At 38.8% G+C, this 26,998-nt stretch overlaps 1 protein-coding gene across 1 annotated transcript; it reads left to right on the top strand.

Annotated features, from left to right (window-relative positions):
- The first annotated feature begins 1,141 nt into the window (after positions 1–1,141).
- LOC149312266 (uncharacterized) lies at positions 1,142–26,998 on the top strand. Its single transcript, XM_089527184.1, has 14 exons — positions 1,142–1,360; positions 3,021–3,110; positions 3,820–3,927; positions 5,457–5,541; positions 10,950–11,011; positions 14,372–14,554; positions 15,881–15,963; positions 16,903–16,979; positions 18,864–19,004; positions 20,404–20,421; positions 22,295–22,333; positions 22,711–22,749; positions 24,539–24,663; positions 26,894–26,998. The coding sequence occupies exons 1-14, from the start codon at positions 1,142–1,144 to the stop codon at positions 26,996–26,998; spliced, it is 1,374 nt and encodes a 457-aa protein (XP_089383310.1).

The following is a 26,998-nucleotide window of genomic DNA, read 5'->3' on the forward strand; positions in this document are numbered from 1 at the left end:
AAAATGCAAGCTAATGCCATCTCTTCATCCTGTATCCCCCCTCCTTGCCACCTCAGAATGCCTCATATGCATGTAATAATAATAAATTAATTCCTCACCTCGGAAATGCCAGAAAATTCCCACCACATTTTAAACTGGTTCACAAATTGGTTTGAAGAGATTTAAATGACCCTGGTTCGAACTTGAACCGAATTGCTGAAGCGATTTGGAGAGGGTGGCCATGCACTAGACCCATTTAACCCGCGTCTTTTTGACGCTGATTTTTTCCCCACATCTTTTTGGATAAATCGATTCTGCGCAAGTGTGAACAAGATGTGGATCAGAAATGATTTCAAGAATCGATTTGAAGAATTGTATTCACAAATCGATTCAGTGTCAGTGTGAACGAGATGTGGATTGGAATTGATTTACTATGATGTGATAAGGGGTCGCTGGGTGGGGAAGCGAAGATTAACAACCTGTGTTCGCTCACCCTTTGACCCTCGCATGGAAGTATGTAGATGCGATTGCACTGATGCACAGAGAAAAAAAAAATTCTGCTTAAAATGCTCCAAATTGAACTGATTCATTTCCATTGTGAACCACAAGTGGGTTTTGAGAGCCTCCTGCAAGAAACTGTTTAAATTGAATCGGTTCATTCGTCAATGTGAACCACAAGTGGGTTATTTTATTTTGTTTTACAGCCAAAAAAAAAAAAAAAAAGTGATCAGGGCAAATGAAGTGTGAACCACGCTCTGCTGCCAAACCGATCCATCGATGAGGATCACAAAGCGATTTATTTGTAAGTGGGAATGAGGCCCTAGTCAAGCAGCAAGCAAGAAACATAAGCCAATTGCTTTATAATAGAGCTTTTCTATATATCTCTAGCAACATCCACCTCAAAAATAAAGAAGTTGGCATCAAGAGCTTTTGTAGACCCTAGTCCACATCCTCAGATGAAATGTATTTATTTATTTATCTCAAGGATTTATATCTTGCCTTTCTCCCACAAGGCGGAAAATGGAGGCTGTGGCCTGGCAAATGAGGCAGTGCCTGCCCTTTTGTGACCTGAGGAGGCCCTGGGCCTGAAGGTTCTCCTTCTGCCATTGCCATGGCAATCATAGAGGTACCCATTTGCTGCATCAGAGCCTCAGTGGGCAAGATGGCGGCTGCGCGAGGGACCATCCTGCACCGCCAAAGAGGAAGGCTAAGCCAGGAGAAACTACCATCACCCCAATCCTCCGCTGAAGCCTATCCTCCTCCCGCCGAGGCCAAAGCCATCTCCCCGGCCTTCCTCAGCGCCATAGCGCGCATCCAGGCCCAAGCACAAGCCTATCTCCACAATGCTATCACCTGCGAGCGGGGCCGGCAGTGGCTCCAGGTAACGCTGAAGAGGATAGATTAGAATTAAAATTTTCACTATGCTCAGGAGCTGAGAATTATAGTGCTGGAATGTATTGAGGGCAAAGGTTGACAGGATGATGGATATCAGGACAGTTCAAATTCTCTGCTCTGGAATGTAAGACCGCAAAGTGCTTCCTGCTTTAAATTGCTTAACCCAAACAAAAGGATATAATGCAGAGACAGTTTGGAGACAGTAAAAGAAAATATATAGATAATAGTTTGATTGATGGGTACCCATGAGGGATAGAGAAACGAATGGTTCAGAGAAAATGTAATTTGTAGTTTTCTTTGTTTAAAATGCTATAAAAGACTGTGTAACCTGTAAATCAGGGCTCCAGAAATTTGGAAGTTTTTTTCCTTTGGAGATGCTGCAGCTAAATAAACAGTGGCCCAGTCCAGACGGGCCGAAAAGGATGTCCTCGTCACATGAGGGGTGGTGCTTCTAGATGCCCCTTGCCCCTCGCACATGACGAGGGCATCAAAATGGTAGTGCCCTGTACAGATGGATGCTGCCATTGTTACGCAAGTGCCGCGCAGCATCCGCACAGCGCCGTGCAACACTTGCGTAACGAGTGCACCAGTGGTGCACTCTGGCGCATTCCTTATGCCACCATGTTATGTGCTTTCAGGTAATTTTCAACTTAAGTCAGTCCTATCATAGAGTTTTCTTGGCAAGATTTCTTCAGAGGGGATTTGTCTTTACCTTACCCTGAGGTTCAGAGAGTGTGACTTGCCCTAAGTCACCCAGTGGGTTTCCATCGCCATGGTGGGATTCGAACTCTGGTCTTCAGAGTCGTATAACACTCAAACCACTACACCATGCTGGCTCTATAGTCAATAAATACTAAAGCTATTCTTGTATCATAATTTTCTAATGACTCTTTTTTGCTGTCACATATTACCCATTTGGAAGCTATTTCCTGCTTATATTTCTCTGGACTGACCTGAATCTTGCCCAGTTTCAGGCAGCTGGAATTTTGGAGTCGCTTCTATTCTGGAATTCCACGCCTTTGTGTTCATCCATTGATGCAATGGCACAGCAAAACATGAATGAGCTAGGAATCCATGTGGACTATATTCTTTCTTAATATTTCTGCATTCATTTTTTATATCTTCTGTTTAGGGTGTCCTTCCGCCAAAACAGAAGTGTACAGAGTGGCGCAAGGCCTTGCTATACATTTCATTAACAGAAAATTTCTTGCTGTCTGTTGTTGTTGTTGTCATCCTGCCTTTCCCCCAAAATTGGGACTCAAAGCAACTTACAGTCCAAAAGCATAGCAGAATTTAAAAATGTACAAAAGTGACAATTAAAAAGGAATTAAGCAATATCTTCAGTGCGAATCAGTGTGGTGTAGTGGTTTGAGTGTTGGACTATGACTCCAGAGACCAGGGTTTGAATCCCAGCTCGGCCATGAAACCCACTGGGTGACCTTGAGTGAGTCACACTCTCTCAGCCTCAGAGGGAGGCAAAGACAAACCCCCTCTGAACAAATTTTGCCAAGAAAACTCAATGATAAACTTGCCTTATGGTTGCCATAAGTCAGAAATGACTTGATGGCACACCACTACCACAACATCATCTTCAGTGTATTCATCTTAGCTTAAAATTATTGTGCTGTTTTTTATTTTATTTGTAGGCAATTGACCATTACAGAAAGCTACTATACTGCTTGAACAGAAAGAAGTTTCCTTCTGAATATGTGCCTGGTCCTGGGTATGCTCAGCTGGTAATTTCAGTATAATATTTCAGATGCTTCAATATTTATTAAATGCATACTTTCTTGTTTAAAAAGAAAAAAGGATGAGGAAGCTCCAAATGTTGCAGGGCTTCAAATCCCAGTATCCCTATTGGCTAGGACTGCTGCAGGTTGAAGTCCAGCATTGCCTGGAGACTAGAGTCACAGGTTCTCCTGTTCTGCTATAAAGCAGAACTGTGAGTGAGTTAAATTTTTGTGTTAAATGAGCATGTTGTGGAGGGGAGTAAGATCCACCTTCTTTTCCTTCTCTTAGATTTCCCTATCCCTGCTTGACACTTCACATCCTGTTAACAGAGCGACTGGAATACCTTTAAGAACTTACATTATAGCAGTTCAGACTATTCCTTTAATCCATTATTTACTGCTCTTACTCAGTTCTTTTTTAAAGTATTCATTTTTTAATGGGGAATTATCATTATTCTTAATTTGGAGCCCTAGTTGCATGTTGTATTTTTATTGTACTTCCACTGTTGTTAGCCATCTGGATTCCTTGTTGATTGGGTGGGATACAAATCAGTAAATTATTTATTGATTTATTATTGATTTATTATTTATGTGTTCACACTAGATTGGCAAAACTCATGATTTTGAACCATTTTATTCCTATTTGGCTAGGCATGTTTATAAACATCTCTGAAAGCGTTATGAATAATCAGATATCCTGGTTCTTTTATTTCAGATCTTTGAATCCTACTATCATATGGGAGTAGCTTTCCAAAAATTAAATTGTCATCGTGATGCTTTTGAAGAGTTTACATACGCAATGGAAGAAACAAACACCCCCAAAGTATGGAATGTGCAAAATGCTTGTAGTCATTGTGTACACAATCATGGTGTGTGTGTGTGTGTGTTTTATGGAAGGAAGATAGACATCTTGTATTCATGACAAAGTTAATCAATCATAGAGATGCACTGCTAGATATGTGGTTCTTATTCTACCTATTTTTAAATTCTATATTTACCACCAGATGGTTGAGGTAGTAGGGTGCTATTAAAACAACAGTCGCAGTACATCACATTGAGAACATCCATCTTATTTTGACACTTTGAGTACTCTGGGTGGAGGGCTTTTAACACTGCCAGTCAGAAGGCCCTATGTAGTCATTCCTTCTTTCTCTTATCAAAGATTCCATGGTAAGAAAAATGGTTGGGAAACATAAGGCACTTATAAATAGAAGACAGTGTTGTCTGGAAATTCCTTATAAAATTGCCAGAAAGAGGCAGGTTAATTGAACAATAAAAACCTCACCTGGAAGCAGCTGTATTTAGTAACAGCCTCTAATAAACCTTTGTTGTAAAAAGTTAGTGCATTTTATTCCTGACAGTTCTCACAAAGACCTTAGATTTGTGAGCTGCATTGTGCATTTTAATACAATTCTTAAAATGTTTGTGCAGTGGGAAGGGGGAGAAGATACTCAATCCAGTCAGAATAGCCCCCCCCCCCTTAATGACTATTTTTAAAACTATGACACAAGGCCTTCTGTTTTCACCAGCAACCAAAGCAAGGGAGGTCTTAAAAGAAGTTATGCTTGCCCTCTGTTGTCCTATACCATTCAGTAGAATCTTGCATAGCAGTTTCAGATAACGCAGCACATAAATAGTATTATATTCACTTTAGTATATTGAATATGCTGTTTCCAAAGCCAAAAGGGAAACGTGTGATAAAAATCACTGTGCACTGAAAACTGGTACCTGTCCATGCCATTACTCTTGCTGTTGCTGAACTGGGACTAAATGCGGCCCCAAAGAGATGGTTAGTGCTAGAGATTTTGACAGTGCTGTTTTCCTGTTGGGGAGCTGGAAAAATGACCATGTATATTCTTTTGCTTTTGGAATTTATGTCTGTGATCTATTTATACTTATGATTACCCACAAGTTCCGATGACTGCCATGGTGTCTTTGTAGTTCCTGTACAATCTCATTAAATTCCTCTTCCATTCTTGTTTTTTCCCCCTGCAAGGGAGTAAATTGATTTGTATGAGCATGCTGCTAATGTTATAGTTCCTTGTCTGGCCCCTTGGGTTCTAATGTTTTTTAAACTCGGTACAATTATGGGAAACACTATGCTGGAATGATGACATAAATCATCCCCATAGGAGTCTGAACAGTCTAAGGAGTAATCTTATAGAACCCTGCTGAGGTAAATAAGACCAGTAATTTGAAATAAATAAAAGAGCAATGAAGCTAATGTGGATGGCTCAAAGATCCATTATGTCAAGAATAGCAGTGTTTATGTAGCATAACCATAGAGTGTACTGTAAAACTATGTTAGGTTTGACAATATTACAGCTCAGAATGGCATCCTCTTCTCTTCAGACAGCTTGTAAAGTTGGCTGTGTTACCAGCTCTTTCTATCACACACCTGTGTTTGCAAGGAGAGCATATGCATATGTGAAATGTGGTAAGATACACTGATTTTGTCATTAAACTCAATAAATGTGTTTATGTGGGAAAGTAAAAAATGATAATTGAAACATATTATTTCAGTCCTGGCCTTATGGGAAAGCAAGAAAAGGACTATACTGGGTTGTGCTTCTACATTAAATTGTTGTTGTTGTTGTTGTTGTTGTTATTTCTTCTTCTTCTTTCATTTTTAAAAATTAATTTATTTCTTGCTTTCCCCCAGAACTGAGACCCAAAGCAGCTTACAATTTAAAAGAATACAGAGCATTAAAAAAGAATTAAACTGTTACATGTTCTACTTCGTTCAGTGCAAATTTGAGGGTGGAATGGGAATTGTTCCACTCCCTAACCTCCATATTTTCACCCAAAGGTATGTACAGAACTCATATTATGTATGCATGTTCTATATCTTTGGTAGGATACCGTACATATATCCTACTTACATATCTTTGGATTAGTGTACAGGGGGTTGGCTAGTAGGCAGCCATAAAACAAAATCGCCCTCTAATGTAATTTGAGCGGCATACAAACCGCCATATAGTACGTATTCTATACGTACTAGGGTTAGGAAGGGGCAGTGCTTCTGCACCCCCCTAACCCTAGTACATATAGAATACGTACAACATGGCGGCGCCCCTTCCACATGGGGCCGCCATGTTTACGTACTGGACGCATAGCGTCTAGACGTGTCGCGGCGCCTATGATGTCGCGAATGCGCCAGCGGCGCCTCGCGACGTCATAAAGGCGCTGCAAAAAGAAGCTCCGAAATGGAGCTTCTTTTTTGCTCCACGCGGGAGCCGCGCGGTTTGGCTGCTGCAGCTCCCATGCGGAGCAAATGGCACCGGCGGGAGACCGCCGCAAAGCGGCGGTCTGTATCCCGCCTCAGATTGATTTGGAATATCAAATTAACGTTGGGTTATAAAACATAGGCCATGGGCGCAGGAGCACATGCTTTGCATATAAATATTCCCAGTCAATTCCCAGTATCATCAAGTTAAAAGGTGAGTCAGACAGCAGATGCTAGGAAAGACCTTTTTCTAGAGACTGGTTGCTAGTCATAGCAGCCATTGCTGGACCAGATAGTTGAAAAACTGAAAACAATTTTAGACATGCCTAAAACCCACATATTGATATTTTAAGTTCCTCTTGGACTGAATTTCAGCTTCTTCTTCACAGTTACACATGTTATCCCTCTTATTATTTTATTCATGAATTTTCTTTCAAGGCTCATATTTTGTCACAAATGTGTTGTCTCTAGCGTGAGCAAACTAGAACTAATTTTCGTAGCTTAGACTTATTATTTTTGTCTTAATTTTCTTTTTTAAGAAAAAAAAAGCCCAGCGTAACAAATACAGAACAGTGTTAATGTTTAAAGAATGTTTAAATATTGGGAGGCGGGCAAAACATAATCTGGAATTTCCTGAAAGACCGTTTGAGTAGTAGGCCTATGGAAGCTGTTGCCTTGTAGTTGGTTAATGATGCCAACTATGAAAAGTAGGCGCTTTCCTCATTAAAATTAGGTTGCTGAAACAAAGAGGCCTTGGAGAAAGACCAAAAATGGATATGAGGGAGCATAGTAAGCTCTAATATTGAGGTTGTGCGAACTTCAATTCTGACATCTGCTCAGCCCTGCTGTATGCCTAATATGATCTTTACTTTCTGAAATATAAATTTTGCTTGGTTCCTCACCTAACTGTAGAAGAGGAAATACTCATGCCTTTTTAAAAATTGGTTGCTAAGATATTTTTATATTTCTTTAGCAACATAGTAGAGAGCCTGCTGTTCAGCACCACCTGTTGAATAGATTATAATACATGGAAATCCAATTATGTGCCCATTTAGGCATATGATTGATAGTTTGCTTGGACATGAAAAATGCAAGATGGAAATCTGTGGGCATTTTTTTACCTGCTTCAAAAACTAAAGTGAACTTACACAAACCAGCAGTGCTGATAAGATTTTGCACTGCAAGGTTTATGGTACTTAAAATAGAGATACATAACCCAGACCAATTTCCCTGTGTCTATTTACAATCCAGATTCTTTAAGTGAATACAGTATCTGTGTCATCAACATTTTGACAGTATAATAAACTGAGAAGTACATTTACAGACCGGTAGATAGCCCTTCCTTTCCTTTGCAAATGGTGGTAGACAGTAGTGCAGGATAATGAACCCAGCTTTATTCTAGTCTTTTGCTGACCTTGAATTGATAAATAGTTTGTGATCCTGTTCTCATTTGCCTGGAAGTAAGTCTTAATGAGTGCAGTGAGCTTATCTCTGATTAAATCATGTGTATGGAACTACACCGTTATAGTACAAAATATTAATGAAAATATCGTTGTAACATCTGTCAGTCTATAGACTCTCCTGGTGGTCTAATACCTAGTGTGATGCATGTCTACTCAGAATTAAGTCCAAAATTAAGTCCATTCCTTCCATAGCTTAGCATTTTATTGCTACATTAAGCAATAATAAATTATTTTATGTGTCTTGTTGTCTAGCCTAGCCTCCTTCTCCCTTCTTAGCTCTTGTCTGCGCCCAGTAGGAGCCCTGGCTTAATTTAACCTAATGTTTAATTCTATCTGGTTTGTTGTTATGACCATTGGACATAGTCCTATGCTAAAGTTAAAGCAATTGGTTTTCTTGCAAGGTTGTATTAAAGCAGTGGTCCCCAAACTGTGCCCTTGAAGAGATTTTGGATTTCAGCTCCCAGAAGTCTCAGCCACATTGATCAATAGTCTGGGTTCTGGGAGGTGAAGTCCAAAATCTCTTAAAGGGCACAGTTTGGAGACTACTGTATTAAAGCTGTGTCTTCATTAATTAAAATCTGTGGATCGCCAGACTATTTGGGAGCCCTTTTTTACGTTTTTTTTTGGTAATGTGTTTTTATTAAATGTGTACAGGTCTTACTAGACAATGAAGAAGTTAAACATGAAGAAATAAAAATAGAAGAAAATTACCCCATAATGCCCTATATTCAGTTTCCATCTTTTGAAATCTCTAGGTCATACCTCTTCTTTAACTTTGATCTCCTTGATTCCATCTTTATTTCTTGCTTATATTTACATACTTGTTCTTTCATATCTATCCCTTTCCATCCTTCATGATACTCTTTAGTCCACTTACTTCCGGACTTCCTTCTCACTTCCTCTAACCTTCTCATTGTCTTATTTCATTCTTCATTACTTCTTCCTACTCGTTTCTGCATATCTAACTGTCCCTTTTAATCCTTCCTAGTAAACTTTAATCTACTTACTCATTGCTTACCTTGTGCCTTCCCATCCCCTTACTTTGATCTTTGTTACTTTTCCCTAGTTATTCCTTCAATTTATCTTCTCATTTTTGTCCTTCGTGGTACTCTTTGATCTATCAATTTATCACCTTCCTTTGTACTTCCTTATACCTTCACATCAACATACTTTATCCTTCATTACGTTTTCTTGCTTGTTTCTTCATATCTGTCTTTTCCCTTTTATCTTTCCTAGTAATCTTAAATCCACTGGTTTATCATCATCCTACTTACTATGTCATTACTTTTCATCACCATGCCTGGCCTTTCATTTAAGCTTCCTCCTTAGTAATATCGCGTCTATTATAATTAACCTTGTTCATTAGATTGTTCATATTTATCATATTAATGAAAATATATTTATAAGCATCTGTTAGGTCTTTCTTTAATTTATTGTATCTATATATCTGCCTATCATGTCTCTCATTTAAGCAGATCTTAAATTTCCTTTAGTTTAAAATAAAAGAAATATTAGTTTTCCTTAAATCTATCTCACTACTATCTCAACCTCCCTCTTTCTTTTTTTTCTGTCTCTTCTGTTTTCCTTTTTATCTCCCTTCTTTCTTAAACCCCCCCCCCCTAACTTCCTAGATATGGTGTCAAGTAGTTTCCCTTTTAAAATCAAAGTACTCCTGCTACGTAAAGTCTCTTTTAGTTATACTTTTTTGGTTAGACTGCTTCTCGTTCATACATTTCTATTTTAATCTCAAATTCTAGTTACCTTCTAAGCTATCAAATTCTGTGTGATCGTTGAATTTTGTCTTTAGCTACTTCATTTGTAGCCAGATTTTATTCTGAACATAATACATATCTTATTCAAAAATATTACTGCTAGTTTTCCTCATTGGTCTTCCCATAGTGGAGATATTTCTTTCCATTAATTTATACACTGGTTGAATTATCAATCATTTATTAGATTTGTCAGTATATCCTTTCAGCCATCTTGTATAATTTGAGTAGCCAATACTCTTTGGTTGGTATCTTCATGCTTTTCCATTTTTGCGTGTAAGTTAGTCGAGCTGTAATTACCATATATAAAAAGGATATTCCAATATTTTTTCTCGGTTTGTGTGTCTAGAATGATTAACGTATTCAATAAACATAATTTGGGAGCCAATTGGTAATTGGTTTTTAGTGTTTGGGTTATTAAAGTGTGTTTGTTTCCAGATTTTATTTGCAAGGGGACAATACCACCACATGTGATAGAAGGTTTCTTTTATCTCTTTGCACTTCTAACAGGTGTTTAAGTGTTCTTTTAAAAAGGTTGGCTGTGTTCTCTGTGGTTATATACCACCTAAAAAGAATCTTATAGAAATTTGCCTTTAGGTTATAACTCCCTGTGAATTTCAAATTTTTATTCCGTGCCGTTTCCCAATTGTCTAACTGAATTTTATGACCTCTGTTTTGTGCCCATTTCTTCACGTTGTCTTTCACAACTTCTTGTTCCTTTCCCCTGCTTAATAGTATTTTGTATAATTTTGTTATCATTTGTTTGTTTCCAGCTTGTAGTGAGCTATCCAATCCTGTTTTCACCGTTCGTAATCCTTCCAGTCAGGGATGTAGCCAGGATTTTGGGAAGGGGGGGTCCAGACTAAGTGCCACCATTATAATGGGGCTTGGGTGTGGCGGTGCGGCAGCACGCACCATTCATTTTATCTAACGGAAGGGGGGGTCCGGACCCCAAGAACCCCCCCCCCCTTGGCTACGTCCCTGTTCCAGTTTAAAATCCTTTAAAAAATGTTCTGAGAACTGACAGCGAGGAAACCACTAGTTTTCTACATTTTTTAAAGAGTTTTTATATTTTGGTGCAAAATGTAATGGATCACAGAAGAAACTATCATTATTCACATTCTGTGCCAAACTGTAGTATAGTACTAAATGGACAAACCAGAGCAGAGTTTTGAACTCTAGCATTCTGTCATACCCATTTATCTTTTGACTTATGAACAAGGAATTTTTGTTTTAAAATTTTGCTAAACAAGTAGTCTAAAAACCAAACCATGGACTGATTCCCTGGTTTGTCCAAAACTGTACAAGATAGAATACATTATCTTGGGGTTGCCAAATCCCATCTTGGCTGTTGTATTTATCTGATCTTTTATTTCATTATTCCTAGACAAGATTAAAGAAGCAATTAATGATGCTACAAGAGCTGTGTGTTCCGACCCTTCAAATTCTGTGAGTAATAATTACCTAATTTGTGTGGATAGGGCCCATTTTCTTTAGTAGTCATACAGAATGTTTTTTGTTTGGGTGAGGAAACTTTATGTCTTAATTTTCTGAATTTTTCAATGTGACGAAAACTTAAAGACTTTTTGAATCTCTTTACATACTACTGCAATATGAAGTAAGCAAATAGACATGTGGCCACAGCTATACTGAGTCAATTCATGATCTGATCAACGTTCTTAGAACACTAGACCATAAAAATTTTCCTAACATAAGCTGATTTGCTTTTTGTCAAGTCAATAGCATTTGTTTGTCACGTCAGCACAAACATATTGTTATTGTTCTCTCTTCTTCCCTAGAGGGTCTGGGGTGTGTGTTTACCTTTGATTTCCTTTGGAAGGATGGATTTCTGGAGACCTAAAGCTCTTTGTTTTGTTATGTTTTGTTTTGTTGTTATTGTTATAAAATGTAACTTTATTTACAAATATACCATTTGTGTGTGGATGGAGACACAACATAACACTCCATATCCAGTGTCACACATCAGATCTCTGGAGAGAGACAATCCCTGTTTGATGCTGTTAGCTTACAGAGCCTTGCCCCAATTTCCCCCAAACTGTAATCAAGATAACAGATTCCCTTGTTTCTTTTCACAGAGACCTAGGCTATATCATTATATGTATTCCCCTATACCTTTCTCTGATTGCTTTTTCTTGTTCAGTACACCCCAGAACAGTTGTGTTGTATAAAGTTATCTATGTGGGAGGGTGGATTGTCTGGAATATATTTAGTGTTTTGTGTGTGTGTTCATTGTCCATTTTTGTGTGTTTGGGATAATTTATCAACATGTTTCTTTGAACACTACCACTTTTACCCCTGGGAAAACTGGTATTTTTTTGGGCTATGGTGAGTTATTTATATGATTCAGCATTTGGGATTCTGTCAACCTCTGCACTGGGCTCAGGTTCTTGACCCAGTGAATACCTTCTATGGTGTGACTAAGGAGAACAGCAGCTCTTTTATAATCATGTCTGTAGCAGTTTCTCAGAATTTGAAGTATATCCTATACAGTAAATGGGGGGGGGGGGAGATGCAGTGGTCTATTGTGATTCCATCCCCATGACCAGATGCCCCCTTGCACAGACTACAGGTTTTGAGTGTGGGTAGCTGGGACAGAATAGGGATTCTGTTGGTGTACCGCCCACCCCGCTGCTCAACAGTCTCCCTTCCTGAGCTAGCCGGGGTGGGCTTGGACTTGGGGTTGGAGTCTCCTCGTCTATTTAGTGCTGGGGGGCTTCAACACCCATGTTGAGACTGCCCTTTCAGGACTGGCCTCCATGACAACCATGGGTCTGTCCAAAGTGGTATCTGCTCTACTCATGCTGCTGGGCACACTCTGGACCTTGTTTTCTGTGCTGGGTGGGTGATGATGATCTATAGTTCTGTTGTCATGGACAGATCATCATCTGGTCTGGTTTAGACTCACTGGGATGTTGGCGCCTCGGCAGGTGTAGGGGACCAATCAGCCACCCCAGGAGGCTGATGGATCTGGATGGATTCCTGAGGGCTCTTGGGGAGTTTCCTGTCACCTCAGCAGGCATTTCTGTTGAAGCTCTGGTCAGCTTTTGGAATGAGGAAATAACCAGGGCCATGAACACAATCACTCCTGAGCATCCCCTCTTACATAATGGAGCCAAACCAGCCCCCTGGTTCTCCAGGGAACTGTTGGTGATAAAGACACTGGATCTGCCCACAGTGGTACATGCCTTGGTTGCATCCTGTCTGGACTACTGTAATGCGCTCTACATGGGGCTGCCTTTGAAGAGTGTTCAGAAACTTTAGTTGGTCCAAAGAGCTGCAGCCAGGCTGCTAACGGGGGCAGGTTATAGAGATCATACAACGTCCCTGTTGAAACAGCTCCATTGGCTGCCAGTTTGTTTCCAGGCATGATTCAAAGTGCTGGTGATGACCTTTAAAACTCTTTATGGCTCAGGTCCATGATATTTGGCAGACCGTATCTCACTATATTAGCCGACTGGGGCTCTGAGATCCTCAGGGGAGGCCCTTCTCTCCATCCCAACACCATCACAAGCACTGTTGGTGGGGACAAGAGAGAGGGCCTTTTCTGTAACTGCCCCTAGACTCTGGAACTCCCTTCCCAGGTAGACCAGAATGGCCCCTTCCTTGATGACCTTCCCCGACAAGCGAAAAACTTCCTTATCAAACAAGCATTCAAAACGGAAAACTTTTAAAGAACGCCCTAGGATGCTATATTGTTTTAATGTATTTTAGATATTTTTATCTTCTTTTTTATTTTATTGTAATAGTTTAATATTATTCTAATGTAATGTAAGCCACCCTGAGCCCCTGGGTGGGGGAGATATATATATATATATATATATATATATATATATATATATAGTATTCCCCTGTACCAGAAAATGGTTGGAGAGCTCTCTCTTGAGGTGAAACTACATAGTCTTTTTCAGAGAAAATTGAATGTGTGTGTGTGTGCATGCACACATGTTAAATACCTGTACACACATCTTAGATCAGTCTGGCAGAGCTCCCACATTTTGGCCCAAACCCCTGTTTTTTCCATCATGGGTTTCCACTTTAGTAGCAAAAATACACAATGCTTTAAGCATATCTTTTCCTGAATAATAAGTCTGGTCATCCGGTTTATTTGTGTCACTGTATTTCTCCCAGACCCCAACCCTCAGGCTGCCTAAGACCCTCTCCCCCAGCCAGGCCAAATGGTCCTATATGAGTAGATTGGAGAACCGTGGAAGAGAAAAGCTCTGGTCTACTTTCTGCTGACACCTGGTGGATTGAGGCACCTGAAGGGACCATCTGAGCATGAGGCTGTTCTGTCTTGTTTGCAACTCCCGAAGGGGTTCAGGCACTATTTGGTGAAGGGAGTGGCCCCCCCAGGTTTCCACTGCAGTATGCTGACAGCATCCCAGTTATCTTCCTTGTTGCCTGCAGGCTGGTGGACCGGGTCCTCCTCAGGACCTTCAGTCTCCATATGTCCCAATCTACCCATACAAAGGCATTGCAGTACAAACCAGAAGGCAGCCCCTTCCTACAAGTGCACCAGGAGACACATACCCTTGAAGTGCCACCCAGTGCAGTCCGCATCCCCTGGAAATTGCCCTGCTCATTTTATTCTGATATCAACCCTGGTGATTACAGTGGGAAGTACTCACAGGTACAAGGTGAACTTCACAGCTGAATGAGATTTGTTCAATTATAGTCTTATAACTGCTTCAGGTAGGATTTGCTGCATTACGCAGACATAGATTGAACTGTGTTATGAGCCTAAGTTATTTTCAGTTTATACTGACGGTTATGCTTTTCATTTTCTAGGATGTGTACTGTATCAGGGCTCTTGTGTGGAGCTCAGCAAAAGAAAAAAACAGAGCCCTTCATGATTTGAACTTTAGTTTCAGACTAAATTCATCTCATGTTTGCACTTTGATATTAAGGGGAGCTATTTTAAAATCTCTTGGGGGAGTGCCTTCTCTGGAGCCAAATAAAGATCAAGAAAAGGTAATTTCAGTTCTTCAGGTGATTATGATTTAATTGGTTTATTTCTTGACTGAATGTATGACGGTTTTTCAATTGAAATGTAGTTAGTAAATCTTAATAGAGACAGACACTGGTGTATTATTTATAAAATTGATATTTTATAAATTATTTTAAAAATTGTTTTGGTTAACACTGCAATCTTGCAAAAACAAGAAACTGATTTGAAACCTAGATTTAAAAAGTATATTGAGAGAACAAGCATCAAACTACAGCCATAAAACCATCCATTTCACACTGGTTTGGTGCTTCTTCATATAGCCAAGCAGGTAATTAATCTGTGGTAATGAAAAGGGACAGACTGAAAATGCCCAGGGTACTTTGCAGCATGTTGAACCCATTGGTGAAAAATACAAACAATCATGTGGGGGACTTGGTGAAATAGTAATAGTAGTAGAGATATTTAGCATGTCACAAACTTGCCCACGTAGCCATTTGGTTTATCCACCATTTTTATTTAGCATGGGACAGTAATGACATAGTCAATTAGGGTTTTGGTTTACCAGAGGTCCTGCGTTTGCATCCTATGGGGATGCAGAGGAAACTGGAACTGCTTCTCTTCCCCCCTGAAGCTGCAGTGTGGTTTAGAGAGCTCACAGCTCACGCCAACCTCCTTTTCAATTGTACCACAGATAGTCAATCAAATCCATGGTTGGCCTAGCTGGAGAGACAGGGCAGAGCTTTGGCAGCAGACCAGAGGAAGGATGTCTTTAGCCCAGTCCAGCCCACTCCCTATCAGTGATTCATTCTGGTAATGAAACTATGCAGAATATTTTCTTTCCCTGGCTGATAATACAACAAAGCTTCTCACTGACTGTGAAAGGCAGGTTTACTGAATGTAAACTCTATGCTAGGATGCAATAAAGATGGCCACCACATGACAGGTTGATTTGCCCAGTGTGATTAAAAATATAATGATGGATGGCGAGTAAGGGGCTGCATGCTGCCCCTTTACTGGCCGGATTTGGGGCACAGCCACTGCACACCGTGGCCCTGATCTGGCCTCTAGAGGATGGAAAAAGGAGCTTTTCCTTTTTGCGCTCTCTAAAAGTCACCACAGCTGCGGCGGCAAGGCTTTGTGACCGCCTTTTGGTGCTGCATTATCTGTCTGTACCAGGCCTAAATTCACAAATAGGTCATTCAGTTTACAACATTATACCTTTTTGAAATCATGCATATGTTATTTCCTAGCCATTACATTTCATGTGTCCAATGATGCCTTCTGAACAGAAATGCAGTAGATTAGATTAGACTAATGTACATTGTGCAATTGTGTTTGACTTCCAATAGGCCCTTGAGCTGTGCCCGGAAAGTGCAAGTTTCTTTGATGTGGAAGATTTTCACAGTCCTAAAATGCCTTATTTCTATGATAAGTGAGTATGACTAGAATTGGCTATTGTATGCAGCTAGAGTCTTTTCACATTTAGTTGTATTACATTACTGTAAATACACACTCCCCCCCCCTTTTTTTTTTCTTTTGTGAGTGATGATTTGTGGTGATATGGTTCATAAAAGACTCTAGGCAGAAGAGGACACCCTTTGTATCCATGGGATGTTGGTTCCGGACACCCATCCCCTGTGAATAAGGAAAAACCCGGGACCTCATGTCTCATTGTCCTTATGGTGTGATGTGTGTGCAGTCATGTGCATACACCCCCATTGACAGCAGCAATGGTGTTAGTCATCCACAGGTGCTTAAATCTGTGGATAGCAAGCCCACAAATATCAAGAATCTGCTGTAATCTTTTTCATGCTCATTCCATTTTGTTCTCACTGACACATATGGCGATATTTTATGGCACCACTGACGTTCTGCTTCAGGGAAATTGCCACCAAATCCTTTACTCTTCCATAACATGCAGATAGTTCAGACCTGCTGCTATGCATCACCACACATTCTTAGAATTCCATTCTAGCAAACGAACAAATAGCAATTTCCTGCAACACTATTGCTAATAAACTGATATTTTAATTTCCCCTTATTTATTCATTTCACATACTCCATAAAGAGGGGTGAGCTTGAATCATTAGACTTTTCTCATCAGTTTCCTTTTTAAAATAGTAAAATAACTTTGTTTCACAGTCAAAAATAAATAAAGGAATAACTAACATATATACTTCAGTTTATTTCTTTGATTTGTTAACTGACATTACATCAGGCTTTTTGTGAAGAGTGGGCGAACAAAACTTTCAAGAGCACAATGGACATTTGAAAGAAGTGTGGAAGTGCTGAACAATAAAGTAATTTGTGTATAAACTTATTAAAACTTTGAATAAATGTTACTGACATCTTTGTCTTCTGATAATTATAGATTCCTGAGGTCCCTGAATGCTTTTCACACCATAACAGAAATCAACCTCTTTGCTGGAGCAACATTTGCGGCCACTTGTAAGAGCAAGTGAATGTTTCTGAAACTCTTCTGCTACGAATACTTTATTTTCTTTCTATGTGTTTTTAATTAATATGTATTATAGAAAATATACATTGATTGTAGAAATATGCTTAGTATATTAAATGTTAAAGTAAATAAGCTTAATTACTCAAACTAGAACTGTAAATTAAGATAGAAGTGTAAAACCAAATAGGCTTATTTCAGCAAGTGGTTCTACTCATTGGCTGTACTCTGAATAGCTAAAGGCTCCAGTTAGTTCTTGTTCCTCATATACTCATAGACTGATTAACATGTCTTAAAGACTAGTACGTTCTGTGTAGTTTTGTCTTGTAACATCCTCTTCTAATTCATTTTGGGGAACACTGCTTTTTCCTTAGTTGCCTCCCATGGTGTCATACAGAATAGACCCATACAGAAGAGTTTTCTCTTGTTAAGAGTTGTACATCTCAGCAGAGTTTCCTCTTGTTCAGGGATGTAGGTCTAGCTGCTTTAAATCCCACTCTTGGAGAAAGTGTGAGTTACAAATTAAGTGAATAATTTTACTCTCTGTTCAACAAATCCATCATTTCCCCTGCTTTTGTCAACAAAATTTCAGGAAAACCTGTCACTTTTATAATATAATTGCTGGGGTTGCTGCTCCTTCATGTCTGCTGTAGCATCTAGTTTGATACAATGCCTGTCTTTATTACTTTAGTAGGAGCAAGAAAGGCACAGCATATACCATAGTAAATGCTGTCATGGCACATAGTCTGTTAACTAAATGTTGCAAAGATGATGCCATAGGATGCAGTTTGATGCAGTTAAAACGGTATCATAGTGTTATAGCTGTGTAGTGTGGAGGAGTCCCTGATCTCTATTTCGATCCCTTGTCCATCATGTGCGTCCAGATACTTCAGTGAAATAAAAGGAAACATATAATGTGTTAGGTGACTGATGGCAAGTTGCTGTTCTCTTAACCTCAAACCCCCTGCTTGCTATCAGTAACATGGGACTACTAATATTTAGTTAGTTTACAGCACTGTTGTGATAGATAATAGATAATACATATATAGATATATAGATAATAGATTTAAACTGTTCTGATCATTATATAAATCACAACGCTATTTTAGGCATTCAAATTTAAAACTAAAGACCCCTGCCAGGTCCCTAAAGGATGTTTGCAAAAGGCTTGCAGTGAAGTAATTAAAATAAACCTTTATCATACTTTGTTAGAAGTAGGCTAATCTGTTTTAGCATATATGTGTAATTAACCGAATCTGTGTAATACTGTGTAATACTAATAAATAAACCATTAATACAAAATACTGCATTCTCTTTATTCTCATTTTCTCTCTCTGAATGTTGCTCCTACACAACTTCAGCACAGAAAGACCAGAAGAAAAACAACTTTATAGCTGTGTATTTCACCTGCGTCTCCCATCAGTCCTGACCATTAGCCATGTTGGCTGGGACTGATAAGAATCATAGAGCAAAATATTTAATGCATCAGCTGTTTATATATACTGTATATAAAAACCAAAAACTTTTTCTTTTGTCACTTGTATGCATGGATATTTTATGGAGAAGATAGAATCTTACATTCGTTTTTCATGTTCTTTCTGAAAGTTCTTTTTTTGGGGGGAGAGACTACAATTTTCATAACTGGTTCATGAAATATAACTAACTCTTTAGAAAAGTACAGTATATCTTTAGACATTACGGTATTCTAAAAGAGATTACTGTTTCAGAAATTAATGCTGTTTATAAGATACATGCGGGAGGTTCATGCATGTTTCTGATTTTGGTTAATTGTGTATTTTATGGCAACTGATGGTGTATCTGTGTTTTTAAAATTCTTTAATTCACAAACCTTCTTTCTCATATTCCTGAATTAACAGTGGACATAAACAAAGGACCAAGAATATCAACTCCATTGAGACCATTTAGGCATGGCTATGCAGAAGATTCTGACAACTTTGCGTTATTAAGGAGAAAAGCATACATAAAGGCATGCATGGAATCAGGCCTAATTATTAATGGTAATAATTACAAAGATTCTTAAATACAAAAGAATAACAGGTTTATACTAAGAAGCAATGCAGGTTTGTATACAAACTATCTTTTATAAAGATGCGGATTAAAAATACTGAGCTGAATCCAGAGAGGAGAAAGGTGGTGAATGGCAGGTAACTTTCACCCTTTCTCTGGCAGACATTTTAAAAGATCCCTATCTGTCAGGGAACTCTGTTCAGTAGTATGGGAGAAGGGAGAAGGGAAAGATCACAGGAATCTAGTAGGAGGATCATTCTACTGTATTTTCTGTCCTTTTTCCTTATCAGACACCCCCCACTCTACCCTACTGCACAATACACTGTATTTAGCAGATTCCTGTATTTGGGCAATATTTTGGAAGTGAGTTACCATGGAGAGGAGGGGGTAGAAAGACCACCTTGTTGCAATGTGGTGTCCATGACATGTTTTGGACTACAACTCCCATCCTTGAGCGCTGAACATTCTGACTGGGGGTGAGAATTGTGATCTAAATACCAGGTTAGGGAGAACTGGAACTTTACCATTCCACAATTGCCCACACTTGCTCTCTAGGCAGATGCGCTCCTGTTGGGTACCCACAAATTCCTGGCAGCCTGAAAATCCTTGTAAATCTGTAAGTGTTAGCATCATTCATGAATCAGTATCTTGGAAAGTAGTAAGCCATATATGATATGTTGTAAACCATAGGGCAGGATGGGATGGATTCACCTGGCCTGTGGTTGTCCATCCAGCAGGTGAAGTAATAATAATAATAATAATAATAATAATAATAATAATTTATTTATATCCCACCTTTTCCCGAAGGAATTGCCATACACAGCAAGGGAAGATTGGGCCCTTTGTTTCACACATATGTGGACTAGGTTCTTGTTGTGTGCCTTCAAGTCATTCCTGACTTAGGGTGACCCTAAAGTGAACTTATCATGGGGGCTTCTTAACAAGATTTGTTGAGATGGGATTTATTGTTGCCTTCCTCTGAGGCTGAGAGATTAATGACTTGCCCAAAATCAACCAGTGGGTTTCCCTGGACAAACTGGAAGTCAAACCCTGGTTTCCCAGAGTCCTAATCCAACACTCAAACTACAATACCTGTTGGCTGCACAAAGGCTCCCAAAGGACCCCATCTTCCTGCAGTATGTACCTGGAGGCTTATGTCTTTGGGTAGATTGCATGAAGTAGCCCTATAACACAGTTGTACAATCTGTTATCCAGCCCTCAATCCCAATACATTTCATAAATGCTTTCTTGGTAAAGAGGGAAACAGTTAAAGGTGTAGCACATCCATGTAGCTCCAGGATCAAGATGTTTTGTGCTATTGTTTTTCTAATCCTCACATTTGCATTTTTATTGTCTCTGAATACTGGACTGGTGTTTCTGCTGATGAAGGCTCGAGGCAGGGATCCGGTAATTACATTATTGTTACTGTTACTATTATTTTTTAGACTACCTGTTTCAAAATATAGCAGACAGAAGCTTCAGGGGAAAAACTGAGAATGTGATCCATTGTATATGTTACCAGATTTTGCATGACAGAAAGCTAAACTCTCTTCCCCCAGTTGTGCTTGTCATCAGTCATGCTGTTTTCCCTTTTAGGATGTTGCACACTATTCCATTAATTTTACATGGCTGTAGCACATTTACAGTGAACTTTTGAGCTCATTTTCATGGAAGTTAGTCCCACTGATTTCAATGGGACTTGTAGGGGTTTTGGGAGGAGTGTGTGTGTAAGAGCTTGTGGATTCCAGGAGGTATAATCCAAAAGACTAACTTTATTTTCCAGATCAAAATCTAGTATCTAAAAAGTCCTAAAAGCTTCAGTTGCAACTGCAGAAAATAAATTTGAGAATGTATATGACTTCTCATGTTATTAGCAGTGCAATGAGCTTGATAAGATTGCTGAAATCCATTTATATGTCAAAGAAATATCCTTCTTCCTGCCCCGGTCCCTGCCGAACCATATTTGCCATGAGCTAGGTGCATTGCTTGTCAGATCCATTGGTATCTATCCTGTTCTCCAAGACCCATTATCCAGGATTTGGGAGTTGGGTGGATGAGTGTTTAAATTGTTTGGGAACTGGCATTCCAGGTATGGGTTGCTACTAGATGATCACGACCCCACAAGTAATGTTTGATTTACTAGTTTAGTGGCCTCTGTAGTTTTATTTGTCCTGGAAGTATGGTCAGTAATGCCACGCGTAAATAGACTTAGACAAAGCAAAAACAATAGCAAAGTCCAGGAAGAATTTTAATGGACTGGGTCCAGAATCTGCCTTTCATGGACGAAAGGAAAATATGGAAAACAGCTGTATCAAATTTGGTGTGTGAGGACTCCCTTCTCCTCCTTTGGCACAGATTGGCTCAAGATCTATTGATGTTATTTGAAAGTCTTGTCTTGAGGAGGAAAGGACGTAGAAATCTACTCATGCCAGTCTAGTATCACCTAAATTTGGGATCAACCCCAGATATCAATCTAGTGAACTGTATTTATAGCTCGGGCTGCAATCCTCTTATTATATGAGTTTCAGTTTAATTATTGATTGTTCCCCCTAAGCTTAATTGTTCTGAATCAAGAAGCATTTTAATAAGATGCACCCAAGTGTCTTGCTGTAGGCATTTTTGTGGAGTAGGCATTGGTTCCAATCACAGGAACAGAAGGAATGCTTCACTTCAGGGGATCCATCTAGTTTTCCTAAACCCTTGAGACCTCTTTTACATTACACAAGTATAGTGCTATGGTTCCTCCTTTAATTATCATGGTTCCATCCTATGGCATACTGGGGTTTACTATTTAGGGAACAGAATTTCCTAAATATTTAGAATTTTCAACAAGGTTGTTCAAGTGGCTCACCAAACTACAAATCCCAGGATTCTGCATGAAGTTGACAGATGCAGAATCATAGAGCCATAATGGCATTATCTGAAAGAGCCTTGAATTAAAAAGTGCATGTGGATTTTTTAAAAAAAGCTGCCTAATCAGATAAAACCTTTTAGATGTTTAAGCTTTTTTAAAAATTGGATTAGCAGATCAGATAAATGATTCAGGCATACTTTAACCTAACCATAATACTGGAGAGCAGCAGCTACATATGTTGACGTTCGTATTTTCTTACGCAATGTCTGGTTTTCTGCAGTACGTTGCCTTTCCTTCTGCAGAAATATTAACAACCTGTCACAACATAAATTAAATAATATTCCAGTTTTGTATAATGTCTTGTTGATACTTGCTGTTTTGTTTGCTATTGCTTCCCTAATACATCCTATCATCTGACTTTCTCAGCGAAGAAAGGCTCGATTTCGTCAGTTGTCCAGGAAACTGGTAATTACTGTTTTATTTTGATATTAATTGTGTTGTTAATTGTGAATCTATTGCTGTGCTCTTCCTAACTGCAGCAAAATGTAACACTCAGAAGCAATACATATTTAATGTGAAGTCGAAGGCTTTCATGGCCGGCATCCATAGTTTTTTGTGGGGTTTTCGGGCTATGTGGCCTTGTTCTAGCAGAGTTTATTCCTGATGTTTTGTCAGCCGCAGATGCTGGTGAAATGTCAGAAATAAACTCTTCTAGGACATGGCCAAATAGTCTGAAAACCCCACAAAAAACAATGCATATTTAAATTCATATTGACCTTTGAACGTTTCTCTCTCTCTCTCTCAATTTGCTGCCTTTCCTTTATATTACCTAATGTTTTCAGTGATGAAAGACTCACATTCATCATTAGTTCGGGATCATGGTAAATTTTGTTTTAATTTGCTGTTTTTAAATTGTTATATTTTCCCCCTTTGTTCTTAATGAATTGCAGCAAAATGTAACATGCAGAAGCTCTGCATATTTAAATTCATGTTTATTACAGTTTTTCCCCCCCACACTCAGTAACACGCCTTTCCTTCATTACCTGGTATTCTCCACGAAGAAAGACTCAAGTTCATCAGTAGTCTGGGAATCTGATAATTATTGCTTCGATTTGTTGTTAACTGCTATATTTAGCTAAACGTGTCATTCAGAACCAAAACATTCCAATACTGTTTCTATGTCTGGAATCCTGTAGATACACACTCGTGATTGTTAGTGTCCATGATCCTTTTGTAGCTAAGTATAGACGGTAGAGTCCTCCAGTCTTTACTATGATTGATTCATTTGTTTATGAACTGAGTTTCCGCCTACCCATATCCTACCTTTTCCTCACACACCTTCAGAATGTCTCTTGACTTATGGCAACCCCATGGATTTCATAAAATTTTCTTAGGCAAAGAATACTCAGAGAAAGTTTTGTCCGTTTCTTCCCTGAAATATAGTCTGCAGCATCTCCCATCCAACTACTAACCAGGGCTGACCCTGTTTCGCTTCCAGGATCAGGCAGGATCTGTGCCTTTACGGTATTTAGGTCTTTTCCTCGTATTAGCCTGCAGAAATATTAACCTTACACAAAATCAATTGAACAGTTTGCCAGTTAATATAATGTCTTAATGTTTACTGTTTTGTTTCTTGTTGCTTTCTTAATATATCCTAACATTTCCTGGCATTCAGCGAGGAAAGGCTCAAGACCATCAATAGTCCAGGAATCTGGTAATTATTGTTTTAATTGCTGCTATTTTTAAAAAAATACCATTCCTATTGTTTTTAATAATCTTTAGCAAAATATAGGATTCAAAGGCAAAAAATGTTATACTATTTCTATGTTTGTAATCATCTTTAGATATTTATGAATCCAGTTTTTCCCTTCAATATCCAACCTTTCTCTCATATTAGCCTGCAGAAATTGTACAAAACAAATTGAGCTGTATACCAGTTTTGCATAATGTCTTGATATTTGCTGTTTTGTTACTACGCTTTCCTAATATATCCTAATATTTATCGGCATTCTCAGTGAAGAAAGAGTCAAGTTCATTGGTAGTATGGGAATCTGGTGATTATTGCTATAAATTGCTTTTCTAATTGTTATGTATTTTTAATAACCTATTGCAAAACTAAGCATATAAGAGCCTAAAATATGTAGTAAGTCTCAAGCCTTCAACGAAAGCTGAAGAAACTAAGCCTGAAAGTGTGTTCTGCTTCATATATTATAGTGGAATCCAATTCACTTAATCACATGGAAGAAATGTGTGTGCCAAGCAGCTGGGCCATATCTCAGCATGCTTTCCATCTGCTGGGTAGAGTGGGCCCTGGCTATCTGCTGGGATTTGCTTCCAGGACCACCATAGATATAAAAATCCACAAATGCTCAAGTCTCATTATATACAGTATCATAGTAAAATGGCATCTCTTGTATAAAATGGCAAAATCAAGGTTTTCTTTTTGGAATTTTTGAGAAGATTTTCACGCAGTGGATGGTTGAAGCAGTGGATGCAGAGGTCCAACTGTATATTGCTTGTTAGGTGCACTGTCACCTACCCAGCAGTGCTTGGGAACCTGAGGTCCTTCAGCAGATCACATAACAATCATCTAATAGCCTATGCTTCACTTGCTCATAGCCAAAAGGTCAAGAAGTGGTCATCCAAGGGCCCATGTTTTTCTGCATTCAGGATGTTCTGTGGATAAGGCTTGGTATTCTGGAATGGATCTGGCTATGGGCTATAAACGAGCCTTGGATTTTCTGGCCTGGCCTGGCCTGGCCTATGCCAACAGAATAAGTAGAAAGACATGGACAGTAAAATTGAATTTGACCTTTGTGTGTAGGATATTCGTAAGTAACAAACATTATAAAAATTAATATATAGTATAATACTTCCAAATAGATGTGGTTGGAGGTTCTCAACTGGCCCCATCTTTCTATAGCACATGAAGCTATCCTATGCCCTACAAATCAAGGGTTCTACAAATTACCATCCTGCTCAATTTGTTTGTCTTCAGGGACAGAGCTCCAGTGCTGCATATCTCTGCTGTTCTAAACTTCTGCCCACTTCAACTGTTCATAGTTTGTCTGGTGGCAGAGGAGATAGTGTTGTAGTTTATTCTCATGTTAATTTCACCCCTACAAAATCTTGTGCAAGATGCATTGGAGAGAGATTTGTTGCAATTGGTTTTTACAAGATCTTTTTAAAATGTTGATAGAATCTAGTAATTTTCCACTCCTGTGTTCATCATGAAGCTGATATAAGCTTTCATTGGCAAAGCCAGGGCTGTTCAGAAGGCTGTTTTCCAGCCATGATATTTCACAACTGAATACTCCAAGATAGTGCAGATTTACAGGGAAATCCTGTGAATAAAAGTTTGCAACCTAGTCTCACTGCATTCATTGGAACTTATTCTCTATTATATGCACAGATTGTAGTTTTAGCAAATTAAAAATTGATACCTAATATTAGTCCAGGTTCTGTGCTTGTCATGCAAGTTAGTTGAAACTGGTGTATGTTCAAACATAAAAGATGTTCAGCTCTGTCACACTATCAGCAAGTGGGCCTTCTCTAAGTATAAACATTGACTGAATAATAATAATAATAATAATAATAATAATAATAATAATAATAATAATAATATATTTGTATCCTGCCCAATCACAAGGAATCCAGGCAGGTTTGACATCAAAGCAACTGGGGAGAGTCCACTGTTTTCTCAAAGCAAAGACCAAAGTGTGGGTCTTTGAATATAGAATTGGTTGTAAATATAGCCTTATTCTTCTTTGCATCTCACCACTCTGATTAATTCAGTAGCATAATCGTCTAGCTTATAATTTGACAGATAGATCTGTAAACGGATTAAATAGTGCATGATAACTCAGGATGTGATAGATGCAGTCAGAATACTTCAGTATTTATTTTTCTTCATTATAAAAACTGTGTTTATTTCTTTTCTTTCTGCTTCTGGGTCTTTCTTTTATTCCATAAAGAATCTGTCCTCCATATCCTGTTTTGTTTTTGTTTTCTTAGGATGTTGTAGTGAGGAATTTTATTAGAAGACCTTTGGGAATCCAAGTACATAGTGATCACTGTGTATGAAAAGATAGTGAATGAGTATTGTTGTTGTTGCTGTTGCTGTGTGCCTCCAAGTCATTTCCAACTTATGGCAACCCTAAGGCAAACTTTTCATGGGGTTTTCTTGGCAAGCATTTTTCAGAGGAGATTTGCCATTGCCTTCCCCTGAGGCTTAGAGCATGTAACCTGCCCAGTGTCTACCAGGATGTTTCATGGCTTAGCTGGGAATTGAACCCTGGTCTCTTGAGGCGTAATCCAACTCTCAAACTGCTATGCCACGTTGGGTCTCCCTAATATAATCTTTTTCTCCAGGGAGTTTATCACACGGAAGGAATTTCTCTTAATTTCAAATGAAAAGAAAGTGGGGCCAGAATGCATTCACGTGTATTTGCTAGTTCAGTGAATTTACGTGAATTCGAATTGCATTTGAACTGACTTCCCATTGCCCCAAAATAACTTGCCTTTGCCCGAAATTGCATGTGATCACCTCTAACGCAATAATGTGAAACCCTATGATTGCATTCGGACTGGCTTTCCATTGCCTGAAATTGCGTGTGGTTGTCTATCATGCAATAACGTGAAACCCCATGAGTGCATTCAGATTGCCATTGGATTATACTTCCAATTTCCCTTGTCTGATAAACTCTTAGAACTCAGGAGCAGGGGGCTATTATGCTTAGCTAAATGATAGCTACTGATCATGATAGTCTCTCTTTCCACCCCTTGTATTTGTTCATATGTGTTGTAATATTTCAATGTAAATTTGCTGTCTGTTTAAAACTATCTTCAGTTAGGAAAATATCTGAGCTTTAGTGAATAGAAAAACAATGTCTGAAACAATTAGGATATTTTTGTTTTTTAATATGTAGTACAGCAGAATCATAAACATTACAAGAACTAGGTCATGACCTGTTTAAAACCTGATCATTTTAAGAATGCCGGTCTACAAATATATACTGAATACAGCATATTTTCCCCTATTTCCTAGGAAGTGAAGATTTAAAGGCTTGTGAAGTAAATGTAGCTAAAAAGAAGAAAGGAGTCAGTTCAGCTGTAAACTGGAACCTGTGA

Source organism: Sceloporus occidentalis, unplaced genomic scaffold (assembly GCF_023333645.1).
Source record: "Sceloporus occidentalis isolate IW3139 unplaced genomic scaffold, rSceOcc1.0.p SCAF_5, whole genome shotgun sequence".
Lineage (NCBI taxonomy): Eukaryota > Metazoa > Chordata > Lepidosauria > Squamata > Phrynosomatidae > Sceloporus > Sceloporus occidentalis.

Coding starts and splice junctions, on each gene's coding strand:
- LOC149312266 (XM_089527184.1), top strand. CDS start 1,142: ATGGCGGCTGCGCGAGGGACCATCCTGCACCGCCAAAGAGGAAGGCTA. Junction 16,980..18,863: donor AGCAACATTTGCGGCCACTT/GTAAGAGCAAGT, acceptor CTGAATTAACAG/TGGACATAAACAAAGGACCA. Junction 22,334..22,710: donor GTCAGTTGTCCAGGAAACTG/GTAATTACTGTT, acceptor TAATGTTTTCAG/TGATGAAAGACTCACATTCA.